The sequence below is a fragment of the Brachyhypopomus gauderio genome, chromosome 15 (genome assembly GCF_052324685.1).
Source record: "Brachyhypopomus gauderio isolate BG-103 chromosome 15, BGAUD_0.2, whole genome shotgun sequence".
NCBI classification, from domain to species: Eukaryota; Metazoa; Chordata; class Actinopteri; order Gymnotiformes; family Hypopomidae; genus Brachyhypopomus; species Brachyhypopomus gauderio.
In genome coordinates, this window is record NC_135225.1 from 5,419,129 (window position 1) to 5,442,662 (window position 23,534).

The window sequence follows — 23,534 nt, forward strand, 5'->3', positions numbered from 1 at the left end:
GACCTGCACCACAATCTTGGTGATGGAGTTGGGGGGCTGTGGACGAGACAGGACAGAGCACGAGGACTAAATCACGGAGTAAATCAGAAAGACTTCATTCTGAAACTCAGCTCTGCAGAGGGACAGGCCTGTTTAAATAAAATATTATAAATCACATAAAAGAGTGTCAGGGTGCTCACATTCTCTCTCTCTCTCTCTCTCTCTCTCTCTCTCTCTCCTTTTCACTCATTTTTTCTCTCTTCTGATTTTTTCTCTCCTTTATTAAATATATCAAGGTGCTTGGATTAAAGTGCTCAGCGCAAAAATAAACACGCCAGCCTGAACCACGTGCCCAACTCCTCCACAGCATGGCTGAGATGATGGGGAGATGATGGGGAGAGGGAAGGGGAGAGGGAAGGGGAGAGGTAGAGTCCTGCTGCTGGAGGAGCATCATTACTCTGTCTCTCCTGCGGGGACACACAGCGGCCAGGAGGCTCTCAGCTCCACAGCAAATCTTCTCTCAGCTAGCATCACAAAACCTGTGAGTTGTCTTGGTCGATAAAGTGAATGAGGTAAAGTAACACAAACACACACACACAAAACCCACTAATATGTGTGCAGCACATCTAGTCTACATTTAATATGACTATTTCTAAGTCTATTAATTACATAGAATACTATCTGATTGATATTATGATTCCCAGCAGGGAATCTCTTTGCAATGCTGAGGAGTGTTTTCACAAACTGAGAGTGTGGCCGAGGTTTCCACGTACGTCTCGGTCCAGCACACGTCCGGTGCTGTTGAGGAAGAGTCTCTGGAGAACAGGGTCCAAGATGACCCAGTAGTCATAGTTCTCCAGAAGATGCAGAGAGATGGTCCGCCCAGGGTTCTCGACACGCCCATTAATCTGCATATTCTCCACCAGAATCGTCCCTGAGTGGGAAAAAAATGTCAAAGAGGAGAGAGAGAGAGAGAGAGAGTGAGAGAGAGAGAGAGAGAGAGAGAGAGAGAGAGAGAGAGAGAGAGAAGAATCAGTATCCTACTTGCACAGTATCCTACTTGTCTTCACTCTCTGATATGTGTCCACTCATGACTATCAGTAGGTGAAGAGTGCAGTAATCATTACAGGACTGAGTAATACTACTGCAGGGTGGAGGTTCATTAGCTGAAGTGCAACTTTCAGATTTATTATAAATATCTACCCACCAGTGGGTGTGTTCCACCCTCTGAAAATGCAAAGGTTGTAAATTAGTAGTATGATAAACAATATGTCTGTCTGAGGGCTCTGTTATCTCCTGAGATAATTACGCTTCACTTTCCTTTATTGTGTAACAAATAACACCATCCCTCTGCTAACCTCTAGACTCTGACACAATCATCTGTTCTCCAGCAGTTCCTGTGTAACAATAACCCCCCCCTTCCCACAAAACAAGCTGTGAAATGCCTCCAGTGTCCCTGTAGCATCAAACACAGCCACCATTAGTAATAGTCAGATGATAGGATAAAATTCAGCCTCTCCCAGTTTGCATAACAATGTTTGTTTGTTTGTTTTTTTCTCCATCACTTAGCGCTTCTGGAAAATATTTTTCTCCCACAGAATCAAATGTGAGTGGAGCCCAAAACCAGCTCCATCCCCGTGGTTACAGGGGAGCTTGGGCCGACATCACGCCCTGCCCAGAACAAACAAGCTGGGCCACCTTCCAGCACCCTGGAAGGGCTGGCGTCTGCTCCAGCGTAGACCTTCACCACTCGGACCAGAACGGCAGGCCCATCGAACTTGACTGCATTTGATCTTGGGGAGGCTGCATGCCAAGGTTACAGCCAGCGGTCAGACGGCGGTCGGGAGCGCTCTAGGGCCTCCACGGGCTCCACGGGTCCTGCCGCCCTGCCCAGTTCTTCACCAGCACAGCGGAGCGTGCAGGCATGACAGAGACAGATGTGTGGAGCAGGGCACACGCTCCGGCACCAACACCGCACACAAACCTTTTCACACCGATAATTAAGTGCGATCATGCACTTCAACAACACACATGCACGCCAGCACCTGGAGAATTAAGCTATTGATCAAAGTCTTTAACCATTAGCCTTTCCAAAGAAAACTCTGGGAAACCCCAAAGCCCAACGCACACACACGTACGGCTGTCACTGTGACGTCCCACCACCAAATGACCATTTTCCTCGCTGGATTCACGAGTTGACACCGGTCATTTCAGGTGGCTAGCCGTCCTATTATGCCAAACAAGGAGACGTCATAGGAGGAGACTTCATAGCACCCCACATTGCTTAAAATGGAGCACAAGGTTATTTGCTGGTAACGATAGCAACACCATGGCGTAAACATCCTTCAGCAGCTTTCAAAACACACATAATAAAAGCTGAAGAGAGCTGGAGCCGCGAGCTCATCCTCTATACCCGCTACATTATCCTGAACTCAAGTGAGCCATCATAGTCCTCATGTGAGGGACAGCTGCACATTTTTTTTTCTAAGCACAGGCCAAGTGCAGAATGTATTTATGGTCCAGCCAACTTGATTTAACACCAGTCTTCCTTATTAGCGGCATGCTAAAAAAAAAAAAAAAAAATCCATATTGAAATGTACTTTGGTGTATAGTATGTCAAAAACATTGCACAAGGAAAAGTGAACCTAGGATAGCTTCTTGGGATCTCAGAGCCAACCCTTCAGACATAGATCTGGGTTTTATCTCTCATTCTTAAGGTAAACAGTGGATTATGGTACCAGCAAAATATTAGGACCTTTGATTTACAAATGCAATAACTAATTACATATGTGTCAATCATATTTTTGTGACTTCATAATTTTGTGACTTAAAGTTCTTCTGATGCTGTTGGCTCCACCTTCCAGTGTGAAGGGGGAGGGGTTTATGAATCTAATTCCTACCAATCAAGTCCTGCCTCTCTGTCCTTTGGCTGGGGCTGTGAAGACATTTTCTCCCTGTGTAACTGTGTGTGTAGCTGATTTACTCATGAACTGTACGATACTGTACGATTTATTGTACGATAACGGAAGGAAAGAAACAGATCATGCTTTTGTTCTCTCCTCTGCTGCCTGAAGGACTTCAAGGCCAGACACTGCAGTATACAGCTGATGTTTGTCCACCTTTACCAAACACTATTCCATGTCTACCGGAGCCGCTTCAAAACGCTGTGCTGAATATCACTCCATGGTGTATTCAGTGCCTCTAATAACACGAAGACCAGCAGTGCTCAAAGCACAGTGCCAAAAGCAACTTAGATCCCAGGACAGTCAGCTTTGATTATCACACTGTGCTGCACTCTGTCCTAAACCTTCACCGGACAACCTGAACATCAAACACAAAGAACCAGACAAACGGAGACCAACAGTAAACCCAAACCTCAAACTAGTACTGTTCAATCTCCTGCTTTGATAAATAGCATAAATTGCACTATACACATTGAGCCTTTGAAAGCGATCTTGTGGATTTAGCATTATTTATGGGGAAGGTTGTTATTTGTTTCTGTGTGGAGGAGCAGCGTGTGGTTGGAGAGAGAGGACGGACAATGTGGAACCAACGAAGCTGGAGCCTTGAGCAGCTCATCTATCTCAGTCCAACTGTAATGAAAACAGGCCAGCAACTGGCAGGATTAAGGCCCTATTAGCGAAGACCTACATCTAATTAGGAATGGGCTTTTTACCCCAAAGCACTATTATCACAAGCTCTTTCACACCGCGGCTCTGAGCAACCGCATCTTTCAAGACCACTTGTTATTTCTACTTGAAATATGAAGTATTTACATTGGAAATGCACACACACTTCCTAACAGCCCTGCCAAACCTTCCTCTGAAGATTCAGGTTTGTAATGACTGGAAATCCAATCCTCTTTCGCAGTTATTGTTTGAACTCCATTTGATATTGAGGTCAGAGTGACCTAGCCTAGCCAGACACTCAAGATCCGAGCCCTAGGCAGCCCGACAGGGTAATGTACTTTAAAAGATGTGACTGCACAGTGTAGGTAAACATCAAAAACAAGTGAATGAAAGTGTTCTTGAGACGGAGAAGAGATTTCGCACTCTCTCTCTCTGTAGTAGTTGGCAGGGCTCAGAGGACACACGCGAATAAACACACAATCACAGACACATGCATGCAATCAGTATACACACGTGGATCAAATTATGTACATGCATGTAATTAGTACACACATGTGGATCAAATGTTCTTCTCTGGGCTATCGAGGTGCAGCATCTTAAAAATGGTCAGACTAGTAATTGCCTAGTTCTGGATTCTGGATAGTCTAATCCAGAAGTGTTGGGTGCCCCAAATTAATCCCACTTTCAACATAGCCTATAATTGCATCTCTCCTCTAAAACACACACACACACACACACACACACACACACACACACACACACACACACACACACACACACACACACACACACACACACACACACACACACACAGGATAACACATCAAGATGGTTGGAGAAACAGTGATAGAATTAAATAAAGAAAAAGACAAAGAAAAAGATTATCAAACCAAAGTAAAACACATGATACATAAAGGATTTTAGCAGTTGGTACAACCACACAGTCTTAATTTGCAGGGCTTTTAATTCCTTCCAGCTAACAGGAAAAGGACTGATAAGCAGCGTCATGCCCCCTAATTCCAGTTGGTTTCTAGGGCTACTCCATTTCTCAGGGAGATCAGATCTGTATCCTAAAATAGTATGATCCATAGTATTCATGTGACAGGGGGTGAGAAAGAGAGAAAGAGAGAGAGAGAGGGAGAGAGGGAATGCGAATGAAAGAATGCAAGACAGAAATGAGTAGCACATTGCTTTGATAAATACTGTAAAAGATTTATGACGTGCTCCACTGAATTTGAATCATTGTGATTCAGAATTATTTCTTAGTTCAAATAAATCAAGAACAGATCTCTTTCCAACTCTGTTCAAATAAGGCTTCTGGAATATCATTCTAACTCTGTTCAAATAAAGTTAGAATAGATCTCATTTTAACTCTGGTGAAATTAAGATTTATTCCTAACTTTGTCAGGGACAAACCTCCTTCGGTGTTGTTTAACAAAGTTTGACTTTTTCTGTAGTTCCCCGTGCGAGCGGGATACGGACACTGCCTGAGGCTACATCAGACACAGGGGGACGTGCAACACGCAGACCGGATAAACGCGGGACACACACTTCGCATCTCACGCCTGGTGTGTGCTGCTAATGTTGATTGCCATCCATCTCCAAATGAGTCTTTTAAAATCTTCTGTGCATCACCACGTCATTCTGTGCCACTACAGTACACAGCAGTGCAAGGCACATATTAATTACCACAGTTAATATGCTTTATAATAAACAAACACATCCATGTCTACAGAGGAAACCTTGCTTGAATTGTAGCTTAAGGGCTTAAGGGCTGATAATGGTCTAGCTGGAGAGGATGACCAAGACATCTGCCCTTTTGCCCCTGTAAGAACTGCCCTCCACCTTCCGTTCAAGGTTCACAAACCAGAGGGCAGCTCCTTACCCTGAACCTGTCTCGATGGCTCCATACAGCACAGCAGAGAGGGCGACACACACGCTGTCATCGACCACAAGCACCACGCTCCACTGATGACAACAAACGTTTTTAACCTGTCGCTGAGAGCTGCATCCGGGAGCCCGTGAGCGACGACTGTGTTAACTCTCCCCCGGCGGTAATCAAATCAAAACGGTCAATGTGAGAGACACTCCGTGCCCAGTGCAGCAGTCTCTACAGCGCAGAGACCTTGAGGCTGCTCCAGAGGGGTCCAGGCGTTCGGTGGTCCACGGAGCCCATCTGGTACGGCTCCCAGGGGTGAGTGCCCTGCGTCAGGGATGCACCAGCTTGGCTCAGATACTGGAAAAACCGCCGAGATGCAGCTCAGACAGACACGCAACGGCACACCGGAGGTGTATGATGGAAGTCATTAATATATATACTGTATACACACACTGGGCCTCTCATACTGGACCCCCCTTATATATACATACACTCATACATATATATATATATATATAAATATATTGTTTTTGTAAGACTATTCTTGTCTGATGCTTAATAATAATTTAAGAGAGATGGTGGCACGCAGACTGGCCTGCTTCTGAAGAACAAAGGTATTTGAAGTTTGAAAGACACAAATAAAAGTTGACTGTTATCAGCTTGCCTCTCTCGTTACACTACGGTCGTTCCTGCACCGTGATTGGACAGTGACTCCTTTGTTGTTGTTCGTACCCTGGATTTAAAATAAACATGTCAGCTATAATTTGAGGGTAAGTTCTCTGATGCTAGGTGAATAACTGAAGTGATACAGCGCTGTTATAAATCATTTTACACTACACATCTTCCTGGTGATGCTCAGCTGGGCGTCTCGTGAAGTCATGTTTGTTCCTCTCCCTTTAAAGGTCTTTTTGTTTGCTTCATCCAGTACGGCCAGGTGAGTGAAGAACCGTCCTCTTCCTGGACACCTGACATGTCCACAGGTGCTTCACTGCACGTTTTTGCAGCCTCTGAGCAGCAGGAAGCTCCTGGACTCTTCATACGTCACCTGTCCAGTCAGGCCCGCCAGTTCCACTGGTAGCCATGCATGTCCATTCCAGTATGATTATTACAATATTTCAAATTAATTTTTTTGTTTTGTTTTGGGTTTGATGTTAATTGATGTTCAGAGCGTCACGTTTCAGGCACCAACATTACCTCCGGAAGCAAATCTCAAACTTATGCTTTCAGTCTGCGAGGACTCCAGAGGGAACAATCAATTACTTCTGATCTAAAATGGGAGAAGTGTGTGCAGAAAGAACTGGAATAAGCACACGGTTCTCCAGAAATGGAAGTACATTTCATTTCCATGTTTTAGGAAGCAACAACCGTGACAAATGATTATGCCGACATGCAGGGCCGTCCCAGCGTGACGCTGCCTGCGTCATGTGATGTAAACTCTTGGTTGATGACATCACCGCAGCTTGTAGCGAATCCCTGCCCTTTCAGCAACATGACATGGACCAGTCCTTCCTCCTGATTGGCCAGAACCAACAAATGCACTTCTAGCCTACTGATTGGTGATGTTTACAATACATCATGGATTACAGGGCGCAGTGCCCTCAGAGAATGTGTGAGTATAATCACTGATTCAGGAACATTATGCTTGAAAAATAAAAACGCAACTATTTCCTCCACCATGTTGCCTCAGGAACAGACAGAATGACATCATTCAGCATCAGCTAGCAGAAAAACTTACCATAGCAAAAATCACACGCAGTTACACACAAGACTTACCACAGCAAAATCACACGCACAGTTACACACAAGAATTACCACAGCACAATCACACGCACAGTTACACACAAGATTTACCACAGCACAATCACACGCACAGTTACACACAAGACTTACCACAGCACAATCACACGCACAGTTACACACAAGACTTACCACAGCACAATCACACGCAGTTACACACAAGAATTACCACAGCACAATCACACGCACAGTTACACACAAGATTTACCACAGCACAATCACACGCACAGTTACACACAAGACTTACCACAGCACAATCACACGCAGTTACACACAAGACTTACCACAGCAAAATCACACAGTTACACACAAGACTTACCACAGCAAAATCACACAGTTACACACAAGACTTACCACAGCAAAATCACACACGCAGTTACACACAAGACTTACCACAGCAAAATCACACGCAGTTACATACAAGACTTACCACAGCAAAATCACACACAGTTACACACAAGACTTACCACAGCAAAATCACATACACAGTTACATACAAGACTTACCACAGCAAAATCACACGCAGTTACATACAAGACTTACCACAGCAAAATCACGGTCAATCAGGTCAAGATTTACTTCTGTCGGTCAAACTATTACTCAGCACTCAAAATGATCAAATTATCAAGTGCCCATTTCAAACAACCCCATCATCTTTGCAGAAGACAGCTGGAATCATGACAGTACCCAATCTCGCATACTCACAAAGACACACACATACATGCCCACACACAACCACACCCACACCCACACACACACACACACACAAGGCGTGAGGTCAGCAAAGGGAAGCCCAAGACAACGAGCGATCCAGCCCAAGACCTCGAGCCGTATAGCCTATTCCCTCAGAATGCCAGGGCAGGCCACACATATTAGATTATGGAATTACACATCACTCCAGACTGAGCAAACTCCATTCATTATACTCAGTCGACTGCCTCACTAACTTCTGCCTGGTACCACAACTCCCAGCATGCACCTGTTCAGTGCCCCTGCTGACTGCTGCAGCTCTGGAGTGATGGCATATTTCCTTCAACTCTGATCCCCAGTGGAGACGGAGATGTTTCTGAGAACAGCACCTCCATGGGAACGAGAGAACGGCCTTGAAAAGAATGAGCAAATGGGAAGCAGGAAAGACTTAAAAAAAAAAAAACAGAACGAAAACTTTGCATATAGTTCCCACCAGCACCCATCACACACACAGACAGCTTTGACATGCGTGTGGCTGGCTTCTCTTGCCGGGGAGAAAGTCCTGGCGGGCGTCATCGGTGTGGTGTGCAGTCGTGCGTTGCCACCGCTGAGATGCTTCATGTGTTAATAGGCCCCGGCGTGTTGCCACCACAACAAAACACCATCTGCAGTTTCTGCCAGCTCCCCCTCCCACTGACGTGACACACACACACACACACACACACACACACACACACACACACACACACACACACACACACACACACACACACACACACACAAAATGGCCACTCCCAGACAGTGCCAATCAGCACATGCACACTGGAGCCCAGCAAGAGGCACAACAGGTAGCACTGTTCTCTGATTATGATCCCCCCCTTCACCCCCCCCCCCCCCCACTTCACCCCCCCAGCAGTGACGGATGATGCTCTGCAGCTCAGAGACGCATCACGGACAAAGAACACACAGAACATGTTGTGCCCAGACTCAACAGTGCACCTGGCTGAGATAAACACTGTTGTTTATTTCAACCATAGTAGCCATGACACACAAAGATCTCAATTAAAATGAATTTAGCTAAAGTTATTACCCCACATTACCAATTAATACATCTACAGACCCAGAAGAAAACATCTAGAGATCCAGTCATTATCATCACAAACTGGTTTAGACCAAACTTGACCGTAAAAGTTCCCAGGTTTGGGGATAATGAGTGTCCATGGACAACACAGTGGTGAAGAATGGTGAAGAATGGTGGAGAATGGTGGAGAATGTTGAAAAATGGTGGAGAATGGTGGAGAATGGTGAATAATGGTGGAGAATGGTGAAGAATGGTGGAGAATGGTGGAGAATGGTGGAGAATGGTGAAGAATGGTGGAGAATGGTGAAGAATGGTGAAGAATGGTGGAGATGGTGGAGAATGTTGAAAAATGGTGGAGAATGGTGGAGAATGGTGAATAATGGTGGAGAATGGTGAAGAATGGTGAAGAATGGTGGAGAATGTTGAAGAATGGTGGAGAATGTTGAAGAATGGTGAAGAATGTTGAAGAATGGTGGAGAATGGTGGAGAATGGTGGAGAATGGTGGAGAATGGTGAAGAATGGTGGAGAATGGTGAAGAACGGTGGAGAATGGTGAAGAATGGTGGAGAATGGTGGAGAATGATGGAGAACGGTGAAGAACGGTGGAGAATGGTGGAGAATGTTGGAGAATGGTGGAGAATGTTGAAGAATGGTGGAGAATGGTGAAGAATGGTGGAGAACGATGGAGAACGGTGGAGAACGGTGGAGAACGGTGAAGAACGCTTCCTACCATTTGGACTTTCCTCATCGATGGTGACGATGGTGGCGGGGGGGCCGGTGCGGTACAACTTACACTCTGTGTGAAAAAGAAAGACACAAATCAAGAGTCAGAACTAAAATCACTTTAAATCACACGTGGCCGGGACGTCAGAGGGGGTCGGAACCAAACACAGAGCAGACATGGGCGGGTAATGCAACTATGTTCACTCATGGTTCTAGTGTGGTGTGACTTTAATGCAATGCAAACACTCTTTCATGCCTGCTGCTAAGATGTATTTTTTAAATCCTATTTTCCTCCGTGTTCTGTCTTCTTATCCACCGTGAAAATGCTCGAGAAGCCAGCGAAACACCGCAGGTCAGACGAAACCCGACACTGCTGCGCTCAGCTGTACAGACACGCAGCACTCACAACAGCAGGAGGGACGAACACACTGACAACACCAGGAGAAAAGAACCTGACGGAGGTGGAGAGAGGGATGGAGGTGGAGAGCTGGACGGAGGTGGAGAGAGGGATGGAGGTGGAGAGCTGGACGGAGGTGGAGAGAGGGATGGAGGTGGAGAGAGGGACGGAGGTGGAGAGAAGGATGGAGGTGGAGAGAAGGGCGGAGGTGGAGAGAAGGGCGGAGGTGGAGAGAGGGACGGAGGTGAAGGGACGGACGGAGGTGAAGGGAGGGACGGAGGTGGAGAGGGACGGAGGTGGAGAGAGGGACGGAGGTGAAGGGAGGGACGGAGGTGGAGAGAGGGACGGAGGTGGAGAGAGAGATGGAGGCGGAGAGAGGGACGGAGGTGGAGAGAGGGACGGAGGTGGAGAGAGAGACGGAGGCGGAGAGAGAGACGGTGGAGAGAGAGACGGAGGCGGAGAGAGAGACGGAGGTGGAGAGAGAGACGGAGGCGGAGAGAGGGACGGAGGTGGAGAGAGGGACGGAGGCGGAGAGAGGGACGGAGGTGGAGAGAGGGATGGAGATGAAGGGAGAGACGGAGGTGGAGAGAGGGACGGAGGCGGAGAGAGAGACGGAGGTGGAGAGAGGGACGGAGGTGGAGAGAGGGATGGAGATGAAGGGAGAGACGGAGGTGGAGAGAGGGACGGAGGCGGAGAGAGGGACGGAGGTGGAGAGAGGGACGGAGGTGGAGAGAGAGATGGAGGTGGAGAGAGAGACGGAGGTGGAGAGAGGGATGGAGATGAAGGGAGAGATGGAGGTGGAGAGAGGGACGGAGGCGGAGAGAGGGACGGAGGTGGAGAGAGGGATGGAGGTGGAGAGAGAGACGGAGGTGGAGAGAGGGACAGAGGCAGAGAGAGGGACGGAGGTGGAGAGAGGGATGGAGGTGGAGAGAGAGACGGAGGCGGAGAGAAAGACGGAGGTGGAGAGAGAGACGGAGGCGGAGAGAGGGATGGAGGTGGAGAGAGAGACGGAGGTGGAGAGAGGGACGGAGGTGGAGAGAGGGACAGAGGTGGAGAGAGGGATGGAGATGAAGGGAGGGACGGAGGTGGAGAGAGGGATGGAGGTGGAGAGAGGGACGGAGGTGGAGAGAGGGATGGAGGTGGAGAGAGAGACAGAGGTGGAGAGAGGGATGGAGGTGGAGAGAGGGATGGAGGTGGAGAGAGAGACGGAGGCGGAGAGAGGGATGGAGATGAAGGGAGGGACGGAGGTGGAGAGAGGGATGGAGGTGGAGAGAGGGATGGAGGTGGAGAGAGAGATGGAGGTGGAGAGAGGGATGGAGGTGGAGAGAGAGACGGAGGTGGAGAGAGGGATGGAGGTGGAGAGAGGGATGGAGGTGGAGAGAGAGACGGAGGTGGAGAGAGGGACGGAGGTGGAGAGAGGGATGGAGGTGGAGAGAGAGACGGAGGCAGAGAGAGAGACGGAGGTGGAGAGAGAGACGGAGGCGGAGAGAGGGACGGAGGTGGAGAGAGAGACGGAGGTGGAGAGAGAGACGGAGGTGGAGAGAGGGACGGAGGTGGAGAGAGGGATGGAGATGAAGGGAGGGACGGAGGTGGAGAGAGGGATGGAGGTGGAGAGAGGGACGGAGGTGGAGAGAGGGATGGAGGTGGAGAGAGAGACAGAGGTGGAGAGAGGGATGGAGGTGGAGAGAGAGACGGAGGCGGAGAGAGGGATGGAGGTGGAGAGAGGGATGGAGGTGGAGAGAGGGATGGAGGTGGAGAGAGAGACGGAGGCGGAGAGAGGGATGGAGATGAAGGGAGGGACGGAGGTGGAGAGAGGGACGGAGGTGGAGAGAGGGATGGAGGTGGAGAGAGAGACGGAGGCGGAGAGAGGGATGGAGGTGGAGAGAGGGATGGAGGTGGAGAGAGGGATGGAGGTGGAGAGAGGGATGGAGGTGGAGAGAGAGACGGAGGCGGAGAGAGGGATGGAGGTGGAGAGAGGGATGGAGGTGGAGAGAGGGATGGAGGTGGAGAGAAGGGTGGAGGTGGAGAGAGGGATGGAGGTGGAGAGAGGGACGGAGGTGGAGAGAGGGATGGAGATGAAGGGAGGGACAGAGGTGGAGAGAGGGATGGAGGTGGAGAGAGGGACGGAGGTGGAGAGAGGGATGGAGGTGGAGAGAGACGGAGGTGGAGAGAGGGATGGAGGTGGAGAGAGAGACGGAGGCGGAGAGAGGGATGGAGGTGGAGAGAGAGGGATGGAGGTGGAGAGAGGGATGGAGGTGGAGAGAGAGACGGAGGCGGAGAGAGGGATGGAGATGAAGGGAGGGACGGAGGTGGAGAGAGGGACGGAGGTGGAGAGAGGGATGGAGGTGGAGAGAGAGACGGAGGCGGAGAGAGGGATGGAGGTGGAGAGAGGGATGGAGGTGGAGAGAGGGATGGAGGTGGAGAGAGAGATGGAGGTGGAGAGAGGGATGGAGGTGGAGAGAGAGACGGAGGCGGAGAGAGGGATGGAGGTGGAGAGAGGGATGGAGGTGGAGAGAGAGACGGAGGCGGAGAGAAGGGCGGAGGTGGAGAGAGGGATGGAGGTGGAGAGAGGGATGGAGGTGGAGAGAGGGACGGAGGTGGAGAGAGGGACGGAGGTGGAGAGAGGAGCAGCGTCTTACCCTCGTACTGCCAGTCTGGGTCGGTGAGGTTAGTGTCAGCGGCGGAAGGAAGAGAGCAGAAGAAAAGAGAAGAGTGAGAAGTGGACAGGGAAAGAAAGGTGGATTACAACAGAGGAGAGGAAGAGAGAGAGGAGAGGAAGAGAGGGAGGAGAGGAAGAGAGGAGAGGAGGAGAGGGAAGAGAGGGAGGAGAGGAGGATAGGGAGGACAGGGAGGAGAGAAGAGAGGGAAGAGAGGGAGGTGAGGGAGGAGAAGGAAGAGATGGAAGAGTGGAAGAGAGGGAGGAGAGGAAGAGAGGGAAGAGAGGGAGGATACGAAGAGAGGGAGGAGAGGGAGGAGAGGAAGAGAGGAGAGGAGGAGAGGGAAGAGAGGGAGGAGAGGAGGATAGGGAGGACAGGGAGGAGAGAAGAGAGGGAAGAGAGGGAGGTGAGGGAGGAGAAGGAAGAAATGGAAGAGAGGAAGAGAGGGAGGAGAGGAAGAGAGGGAAGAGAGGGAGGATAGGAAGAGAGGGAAGAGAGGGAGGTGAGGGAGGAGAAGGAAGAGATGGAAGAGGGGAAGAGAGGAGGAGAGGAAGAGAGGGAGGAGAGGAAGAGAGGAGGAGAGGGAGGAGAAGGAAGAGAGGGAGGAGAGGAAGAGAGGGAGGAGAGGAAAAGAGGAGGAGAGGGAGGAGAGGGAAGAGAGGGAGGAGAGGAAGAGAGGGAGGATAGGAAGAGAGGAAGAGAGGGAGGATAGGAAGAGAGGGAGGAGAGGAAGAGAGGAGGAGAGGGAGGAGAGGGAAGAGAGGGAGGAGAGGAAGAGAGGGAGGAGAGGAAGAGAGGGAAGCCTCCTCTGTTTAACAATGGGGGGAAAACGTGAAAGTTAGAAGCTGTTAAGTAGCTGTGGCAGTTTTACATCCAGACACTTTAGTATAGGCCGGTGTTTAAAGAGGTGATGTAACCAGACAGTGACGAGTCTCTGTCTCACTTTGAAGTACACAACCACACTGATCTCACACACACACACACACACACACACATTAGCGCTGAGTGTCCTCTGTCTAACAGTCAGCCAGGGAGGAATCACCTTACAACATGAGTCATGGTGAGGGCAGGAGATGCTGGAGCAGACCCGTGTACGTACACACACACACACACACACACACACACACACACACACACACACACACACACACACACACAGAGAGAGAGAGAGAGAGAGAGATAAGGTTCCCCTCTCTATATAATTCGCAACTAAACACCTGTTGCCAGGTGAGAAGGAGAGGGTCCTTTTCCCATTAAATATGGAAGAATGACATCCACCCAGAACGGCATCCACCCAGCCTGCTGCATGAAGTCCCGCTACAGCTCCTCCACTCTAACCAGTCTCACCAGTACACCAGTAGACCAGTACACCAGTACACCCTCACCAGTACACCAGTACTCACCTACGTCACTCACTTCAGTTGTTCAGTACGGGTCTGTACTCATGAATCATCCACAGTGTGTCCACAGTCACTGGTCCACACCAGTCACACTCACTGGCCATTCAGCACTGCTCTGACCCAACGTCCATTTCTGGGAATGGTGTTGATGATGTATTACCTATTCAAGCCCTCACTGACTCAGAGACAGCACCAGTAAAGGCACCGCAAAGACTCCTGTCTTGTGAAAAACTCATTAATTCATTCTGATCCTTCTAAGTAACATTTAATTAACTTCATATCTCTGACCAGCCTTTGGTAATGATATCTATTCCAGCAAAGGAATAATGTGACATAGTTTAAGTTCTCAACGCACACACACACACACACACACACACACACCCACGCACACATTATATATAATCATTATATGGCATTTGTTCCGCATTTACTGTCTAAGCTACTGCAAACACGAACTACAACAGCACTAACTACACGTCTTCTCCTGGTTTGTTCTGAGTTTCGTGTGAGCTTAATATTAAAAAGAAGCCTTGTGTAAAGAGCTCTCTGTCTACCTTCACGCGCATCGCATGTTCCTCTAAAAGAGTTCAAAGACCTCACCTATTTCTGCTGCAATTACCACACGTCTCCATCTGGAAAAGGCAAGCCCAGCGATGTGTTTCTTTTTGAGAGAGACATGTCCATCGCAGCAACCAGGACACCGGTGCTCTTAACACACACACACACACACACACACACACACACACACACACACACACACACACACACACACACACACACACACACACACACGCTAATCTTCAGTGCGATATGTTTACCTGTGAAGTTCCAAATGAGCTCAGCTGCCTTGTTAAATGGGAATGCTTCAAAAGACTGAGGATTTATATTAACAGCCAGGCCTTAATGTGGGGGGGGGGGGGGGGGGGGGGGGGGGGCGGAGGATGACGAGGATGAAGAGGGTAAAGGTAACGACATGCTGTACACAGGGAGCGGACCGGCGCTGTGAACACACGCAGAGAACGCGCTCACACGCACACACAAAAACACGCACACGACACGCACACCGCCACACACCGCCACACACCGCCACACACGCTCAAACACAAACGCAGAGCTACAAAGGTAGAGGGAACAGAACTGGGATCACAAAAATAGTCCAAAACACGAATGCACACTGTCTTTTCTATTCTCACGTGTACACAGGTGTGTGTGTGTGTGTGTGTGTGTGTGTGTGTGTGTGTGTGTGTGTGTGTGTGTGTGTGTGTGCACAGAAATACACACAAATACACACACACTAAGATACAGCACACAGACAAGTCTGTCTTTTGCACACAGGGCACACAGGGCAAGGTGACACAACCATGCGTGATCACATAAGACATGTTGACACAGAAACCCTTACGTGCACACGGCATGGTGAACACACACATACACATTCCAAGCTTCCCAATATAATTGTCATCACAAGGTGGAAATTCGGGTGGGTTAATAAGCCCTATAGTTGAGTAGAGCGCGCACACACACACACATGCACACGTATGCACCCACAAACACACATCACTGGAAAGCAAAGCAGCTTATGATTTGATCCACTTATCTGCGAGTCCATAGCAAATCCTAAAGAGCTAAAAGCTAAAGGTTGAGGGCTGGAATCAGGAGGGATAGAGAGACAGAGAGACCCAAATCAACGCGAAAGACTGAAACTATTCTGCCTTTGGGCAACGAAAAGAAAAGGCCATGTGTGCAGTATTGTAGTGAAGACAGGTCGGGGTCCGGCTAACATAGAAGGTATAAAGGGATTTCACAGCAAGTCACTCAACTTCAGAATCAGCAGGAGAGCTGGAGTTGGAGAGCAAATTGTGAGGAGAAAGAGAAAGAGAGAGAGAGAGAGAGAGAGAGAGAGAGAGAGAGAGAAGGAGAACTGAAACAAAGTGTTTCCATGAGTGTGCAAGATGAAGAGAACATTCCAGAATGTCTCCAGCAGCTCTCTATGGGGTATAACATACGTCTCACCAGGACTCTGCAAAGCAAAGTTTCAGGTCCATGAACATGCAGAATGCAGATGGCCATCCACTTACACTCAGGTGCATATAATAAGGCCTCAAAAGTTGATGCAAGCCATTGAAATATTCATAAGGATTTGCTGCAATCCTCCAAGCCACTTACTATGAGTGGCTTAAATGATGATCAGTGTATGATGTAGGAGTATGTGCATGTACGATATGAATAAAAGATGGTCAACCATTTCTGGTAGTTTGTTTTTGCATGTCCTTTTATGTTTATGGGGGGGGAAGAGTGGGAAAGAGTGAGAGGGAGAACAGGAGATTAACTACTCAGGGGCAAATTACTCAAACTCAAAGTCATCAAATCTTTATCTGCTAATTTATCTCTTGTTAACCTTTCTATCACGGTTAATTAGCCTTTTAAATCAGGATGTACTTATCTTCTGAAATCTAAAAGATAGATTTCAAAACATGGCACATCTGTGTGGTTATAACGTTGTGCAATAAACTGATCGAACTGTGGTCAGACAACGTCAGTGACGACGAATCTGCACATCAACAGCAAGAGTTGACAGTCACATTATGACATGAAGACCAGAAGATCGCAGCAAGGCTCCAGCAAGTCTGGCCTCTCCTAAGGAAACGGGAGGCAGGAGAATCTGAACACCTCATCTCACAGATGTGGAAAAATGGGAAAATAATCCCCAAAAATCCCTGTCAGTGGATGATTGCAAGAACAAAAGATGTCAGGTCTGGTAGATCTGATTTGCATATGTTAGCATGCTTTGATCTGATAATCTAGAAGTCTAATCAAAGAGTGTTTGCCCCTGGAGCAAGGCAACTTCAATTATTACTATCACCCATATCCCATGAACATAACAATTATTATTACACAGACACACATGGTTTGCTTGGAAGGGAGTGAGGAGGATTAGAAAGCATGAAAGCTGGGTGTGTCTGTATACCTGCGTGTGTGTGTGTGTGTGTGTGTGTGTGTGTGTGTGTGTGTGTGTGTGTGTGTGTGTGTGTGTGTGTGTGTGTGTAAAGCATCAGAGGAGATGACTTAACACACAGCAAACAAACAAGTAAAGAAGATGATCATTACTTCACAAACATTGCCAAACTCCATCCAGGTTAAAGGTCGCGAGGGGAAACGGTCCAGTTCATCCTGTGCATGTGAGCAGCACCACAGAAACAACAGCAAACGTGTTCATCACTTCAGAGGCTGCGTTTATTACACATTACAGACGTTCTTTCACTGAGTCATCTTTCCCACCATGCCTTGTTCACACACACACACACACACACACACACACACACACACACACACACACACACACACACACACACACACACACACACACACATACATATATACACACACACACACACGTACACACACACACACACACACACACACACACACACACACACACACACACACACATACACACACACACACACACACACACACACACACACACACACACATACATATACACACACACACACACACACACACACACACACACACACACACACATACACATACACACACACACACACACACACACACACACATACATATACACACACACACACACACACACACACACACACACACACACACACATACATACATATACACACACACACACACACACACACACACACACACACACACACACACACACACATACATATACACACACACACACACACACACACACACACACACACACACACACACACACCTGTAAATCTGACTAGTGGACGTGCAAATACAGGTTTTATTTACATATGGTATGTACTCTAGAAAACTTAAAGACAAGGGGAAGAGAGCGAGAGAGAGAGAAAGACAGACAGACAGACAGAGAGAGAGACAGAGAGAGAGAGAGAGAGAGAGACAGACAGACAGACAGAGAGAGAGAGACAGAGAGAGACATGGAGGCCAGTGAGAAATACATAAACAATGCAGAAGTGAAAGAGTTAGATAACAAAATGCTGACAGGATGAAGAATAGGGATGAAGTGATTTGGGAAGTAATGGAGGGATGGAGGGGTGGAGGGGAGAAAGTGTGATTTGATGGACACTGTGTGAAAATGATGTGAGACAGAACAATCTGTCTAATCACCATGGTAACAAAGGGACAGCGAGGAATGACCCTTCCTCCCTTTGCAGTATGTCAAATATGAATTTATCATATACCGTATCATATACCATATACCACAAGACAATCAGTCAAATCCAAACAAATACAGACTGCAAAACATATTACACACTCAAACACACGCACGCACACACACTTGCATGCACACTTATGCCATAACTGCCACTGTGATCCATCTACTTTAGAAATGAGTTCTAATAATAACATTTTATAACTGACTTAGAATAAAAACAGCTTTACTAATCCTTAATTAACCTGATATCATCAGGGTCATGATACATATGGGACCGACAACCCCACTGATGTTATCTGGAAAATGAAAGTGGCTAAGGTCCCTGTGCAAGTCGGCAGCTGCAGGAACATTAGCTATTGATGAGCTCTGCGTTAGCCGCGATTAGTCGCAGGTATAAGTAGAAACTCATGAAGTCACGGTGCTCTTGAGACACAACATTTGTGTTCAAGCTTAACATCATTATTAACCTTTTTCTTTTCGACAGGAACAGTCTGCCACTCTAATCAGCATTCTCCACCTCTAGATGACACACAAATATTAGAATGTTTTGGGTGTCAGTCTCTTTAATGGGTTTGAAACGAAGCTGTAACTCGTATGGTTCGTTTCTCCGTTCAGAACATCTGTGCAAGTGCAGCTCCTTGCGTGTTTTTCTCCTCCTGAAAATATCACAATGTTTCTACGACTAAATGGGCTATAGAAGGAATGTTCCTTTGTAGAACTAAAGGTCTCCCTCAAATCCCCCATTCCCCGTCACTCACGCAAGTGTGTGGCAGCCTGTAATTAAGGCGGTCTGCAGTTAAATATGCGGCGGCTGGACTAACAGTGGTGAGAAAGAAGCTCTCTCCGTGCTCACGCTCCATCTACACTCATCTCCACGTCCCTGCAGACGGAAGGAAATGTCTCCCCAGCACAAGGGAACTGTGTGGGTCTGAACTGCCACCGTTCTCCTTAAACAACTCCATAACACATTTTTAACACAGTGCAGTGTATACATGAAACAGAAATAAATAAATGGAGATCCTATGAAAGCTTTCTATGGCCCTCGGTGACCAAGAGAATGAGGGTACGACTGACACCAATGGAAGAGGAGACGAAAATGTCATAATTAGCTAGAAGTCCAGTCTCCCCTCTCCAATAGACTCCACGCTAACTGCTACGGTCAGATCATCTAAAATCAATAACAATAAACACTGCATGAACAAACAAGGCTGGCTGAGATAAAACGGCGGCTACGGAACACTAGCTAACTTTTACACTCCGCCACAAATCGGAACGTCCCGACAGTATTTACGGCTCACTCCATACCATCTTCACAAAGAAAGTCTTTTCAGATTTTTATTGCCGTTGTCATGTCGTCCTTGGGCAGACTATGGGGCTGCAATTCATATATCACCACCCACTCACTGCGGGGGCCTTATCGGAGTTCAGCTCTAATAAGATCTGCATTTAGGGCAGTCCAGAACTGAAGAAAGCCTTTTTTGCCACTGATCCAAACCCATGTTTAACTAAGCTTGACATTTGCCTGCCAAAGGTATACAATCCTGTCTTCAGCCTTGGAAGCCAACGATTGGTTTATAACATCCCAAATACCAAACGTAAAAATGCAAGAGAATTAGAGGAAAGTTCAGTATAAGGTAATCGCTTTGCAGTAGAAGGTGATTGTTATTAGAAACAAAACACTGCACAGTTCGCTATTGGCAACACTCTTGTCCGCTGTGAGGTACCAGCTACGTTCCTCCCTGGTAATGAGGTTCAGAGAGGTTGTGTGATGGGGGTTGGGAGGTTAGGTGAGGAGTGGTCCGCTTACCTTCCGCACCCTGAACCCTGATGTGAGGGAGGGCCGTGAACAGGACGGTCCCCATCCCCAACCATGTCACCAGGCACGAGGGCCTCCTCATCTTCACTTACTCACTGCTGTCTGCCCACCTGAGAGAGAGAGAGAGAGAGAGAGAGAGAGAGAGAGAGAGACAGAGAGACAGAGAGAGAGTGGAGTTATGACCTATGGGAAAGCTCAGACTTCAGCCTTGAGACAAATTATAGCTCTTCCCCAACACCCAGCCCACCCTGTTCAGTCTGACACCCGGGGCGGACTGGCACTCTCCACAGACTTCTCAGCAAATAATTTCTCAATGACAGCCTTCATTTCCATACTGACTCAATCTCTGAGAACACAATAAACTCAGTCTTAACCTAGCATAAACCATAAAAAGGTAAATTTATAGAAATAAGTCCTATTGGGAAACTTACAGATCCTAAAGCAATTTTGAGCTATCAGATTTGAATATGTTGTTCAGTATACAGTACAGGATGCATGATGACAGATCTCAGTCTGGCAGCACACAGCAACAGATGTGATTACAGTGAGCGTTTGTCTGCATCCGCACTGTCTGCTTAGCACTCGGATGTCCCTGTGGATGTAACCTGTATAATGAGAGTGACGCTAACCTTACAGAGGAGTCTTTCACCTTGGTATGCCAGCTATATTCTTACTCACTCTTCCAAAAGAAGCTGTATGCCACAGCTAGGTTAAAAATATAAGCAGACGTGACCCAGGTTTGTGTGAGTCGACATAATGTCATGAATAGCAGGACTACCTTTAGAGCTCTGTGTATGAAAATTGATTATTCATATTGTGGCTTTTCACAATGAGCCAAAACAGAGCATAGCTACGTCACGGCGTGTCAGCATGTAAACTCAGGGATCCTCCCTGCGACCTTCTAGATGACTTCCTTCTCTCTTCTCTCTCTCATCTCTCTCACTTCCTTCTCTTTCCCTCTCTCTTTCTCACTTCTTTCTCTCCCTCTCTTTTACCTATTCTTTCACTCCTTTTGCTCTTTTTTCTCCCTTATTTTCTGTCTCATTTGTGCTCATCTTTGAAGTTGGAGCGGTTTTCCCCGATCTCCACTCGGGGGAGAAGCATGATCTCAGGACACAGCACTTTGATCCGTTTCCTCCACCAGACACGTCTTCAGGACCCAGGATTCAGGATGTCGCTCCACACACAGCAAATACTGCAAACATGCATGGAGGCTCCACTAAAGGTTCAGAAGGTGTGGCACTCTGATGCCGTTCCCCCACTCAGGAATGGCTGCGTCTTTCAGCTCAAGTTGCTCTCCACAAGGGACAGGAACAGGCTGCCAATAAGCAATACTTTTTTTTTTTTTCATCTTTGAAACCCCTGGAAGTATCCAGTTAGGCAAGGCACATTTTCTGATCAAACGAATATTTAAGAAGGCATGGAAATCACACCTCAGTTTGATTAGTGTCATGGAACGCTTCCCCTAAAAAGGGGAAGCCGAGAGAAAAAATTGACTCTTCTCCTGCTGCTGACTTCTCCTACCACAGGGTCAAGAGGGAGCATCCCATGATGCCCAGCCAGGGGTACTCTGGGGGCAGCCCCTTGAATGTCTTGGTTGGGGGCATTTGCTGTGGTCCCAGGCAGGGTCGGCCCAGAACCAACCATGTCACCTCGACCTTTGCGAGGGAAGGTGAAGCAGGCCCTACTGGAAACCCCAATAAGGTCCTCCTGGTGCCCTCAAGGGGACGAGTTCCTCCTGGTTGCCCTTAAGGGGACGAGTTCCTCCAGGTGGCCCTCAAGGGACGAGTTCCTCCTGGTGCCCTCAAGGGGACGAGTTCCCTCCTGGTGCCCTCAAGGGGACGAGTTCCTCCTGGTGCCCTTAAGGGGACGAGTTCCTCCTGGTGCCCTCAAGGGGACGAGGTTCCTCCTGGTGCCCTTAAGGGGACGAGTTCCTCCTGGTGCCCTCAAGGGGACGAGTTCCTCCTGGTGCCCTCAAGGGGACGAGTTCCTCCTGGTGCCCTCAAGCCAGGGTTATGAGGAGACTGCAGGCTGGATTGGTCACCACAGATGGTTGGATCGGTCCACCGGATCACCACAGCGCAGCAGGACAATAAACATGTTTTAATTTATTGTAATATTAATGTTCAGTGTAACAGCATACAGTACACATACACCTGCTGCATAATCACATCTCCTCCATATCTGCATGGACAGATTTTGAGCATCTTTTTCTGCAAGAACGGACCTCTAGATGGCCCTTTCTAACTGTCCAGAGAGATGTTTGTCCAAAGACATTTCTGTTCAGAGAGATGTTTGTTCAGAGAGATGTATGTCCAGAGATGTATGCCCAGACAGATGTCCGTCCAGAGAGATATATGTCCAGAGATATTTGTCCAGAGAGATGTCTGTCCAGAGAGATGTCTGTCCAGAGAGATGTTTGTCCAGAAAGATGTATGGCTTTGCTGAGTTTCACACAGACATCTGCTCACACTGAAATAGTTCTGTAACATATATAATGCATGCCAGAGAGGAACTCATGAATGTGTCCAGAAACAGCCTTGCTTTATAGCACCACGACACTTGAGGAATTACAACAGAAATCGATCACATGAAGGGGGTGAAAATAAGGTACTGTTGAATTAGCGATCCGGTGAGGTGGTAACCTGTCAACGAAGGTTAATGTCAGTGAAGGTTTTACATGATTGTTCAAATGACAAAAGCTAATACGCTGTCAATAAAACACAACTTGTTTGTTATAGTCGGAAATTTGTTTACCAGTTTTCAGTGTCAGTGTTTTTACACCATGGCATTTACTGCTCTCATAACAGTAATACAAAGAAAGTATTAAATTATAGATTTTGCATGGAATATATCTTTATGTTTCTTAAAGATATAAAGTATAATATGTTATTTTATAATCACTGCTATAGTGCTCATGACATATCAGTTTGACAGTTCTTTATTGGTGTACAGGAAAGGGCAGAAATGCTGTTTTGTCCTTGTGCCTGCATTTAATTAGATGTCACTAAAGTATACATAACTTGTCAAAGTAAAAGAAAAGTAATGTAGTGAAATGAACTCTTTAATATGATTTTGTAAATTAACAATTGTTAAAATTAAACAGGCAGCACCATGAATCACACAAATGTTTTATTCGATTTTACAGTACTTCACTCTCAAATGTACGCCACAAACATGGTCACTGAACATTTACCAAAAAATAGAAATGCCACTCACAAAAGCTACTAATCTAACAATTAAAGGATGTGTTATCGATTTATCAGCAATAACAGAGTCATGCAAACTTTAGAATGAATG

General features: G+C 47.5%; 1 protein-coding gene across 1 annotated transcript in view; it reads right to left on the reverse strand.

The window, feature by feature from the left end:
* Positions 1 to 23,534, reverse strand: part of pcdh15a (protocadherin-related 15a) — a 208,317-nt gene that overhangs the window by 86,975 nt on the left and 97,808 nt on the right. The window contains exons 7-11 of the mRNA XM_076974343.1: positions 20,226 to 20,344; positions 12,815 to 12,829; positions 9,786 to 9,851; positions 753 to 913; positions 1 to 36 (exon numbers count right to left, since the gene is read on the reverse strand). The exon at positions 1 to 36 is cut by the window's left edge and continues 120 nt beyond it. Coding sequence (XP_076830458.1) covers positions 1 to 36; positions 753 to 913; positions 9,786 to 9,851; positions 12,815 to 12,829; positions 20,226 to 20,316 — 369 coding nt within the window. The 5' untranslated portion in view covers positions 20,317 to 20,344. The remainder of the gene's footprint in view (positions 37 to 752; positions 914 to 9,785; positions 9,852 to 12,814; positions 12,830 to 20,225; positions 20,345 to 23,534) is intronic.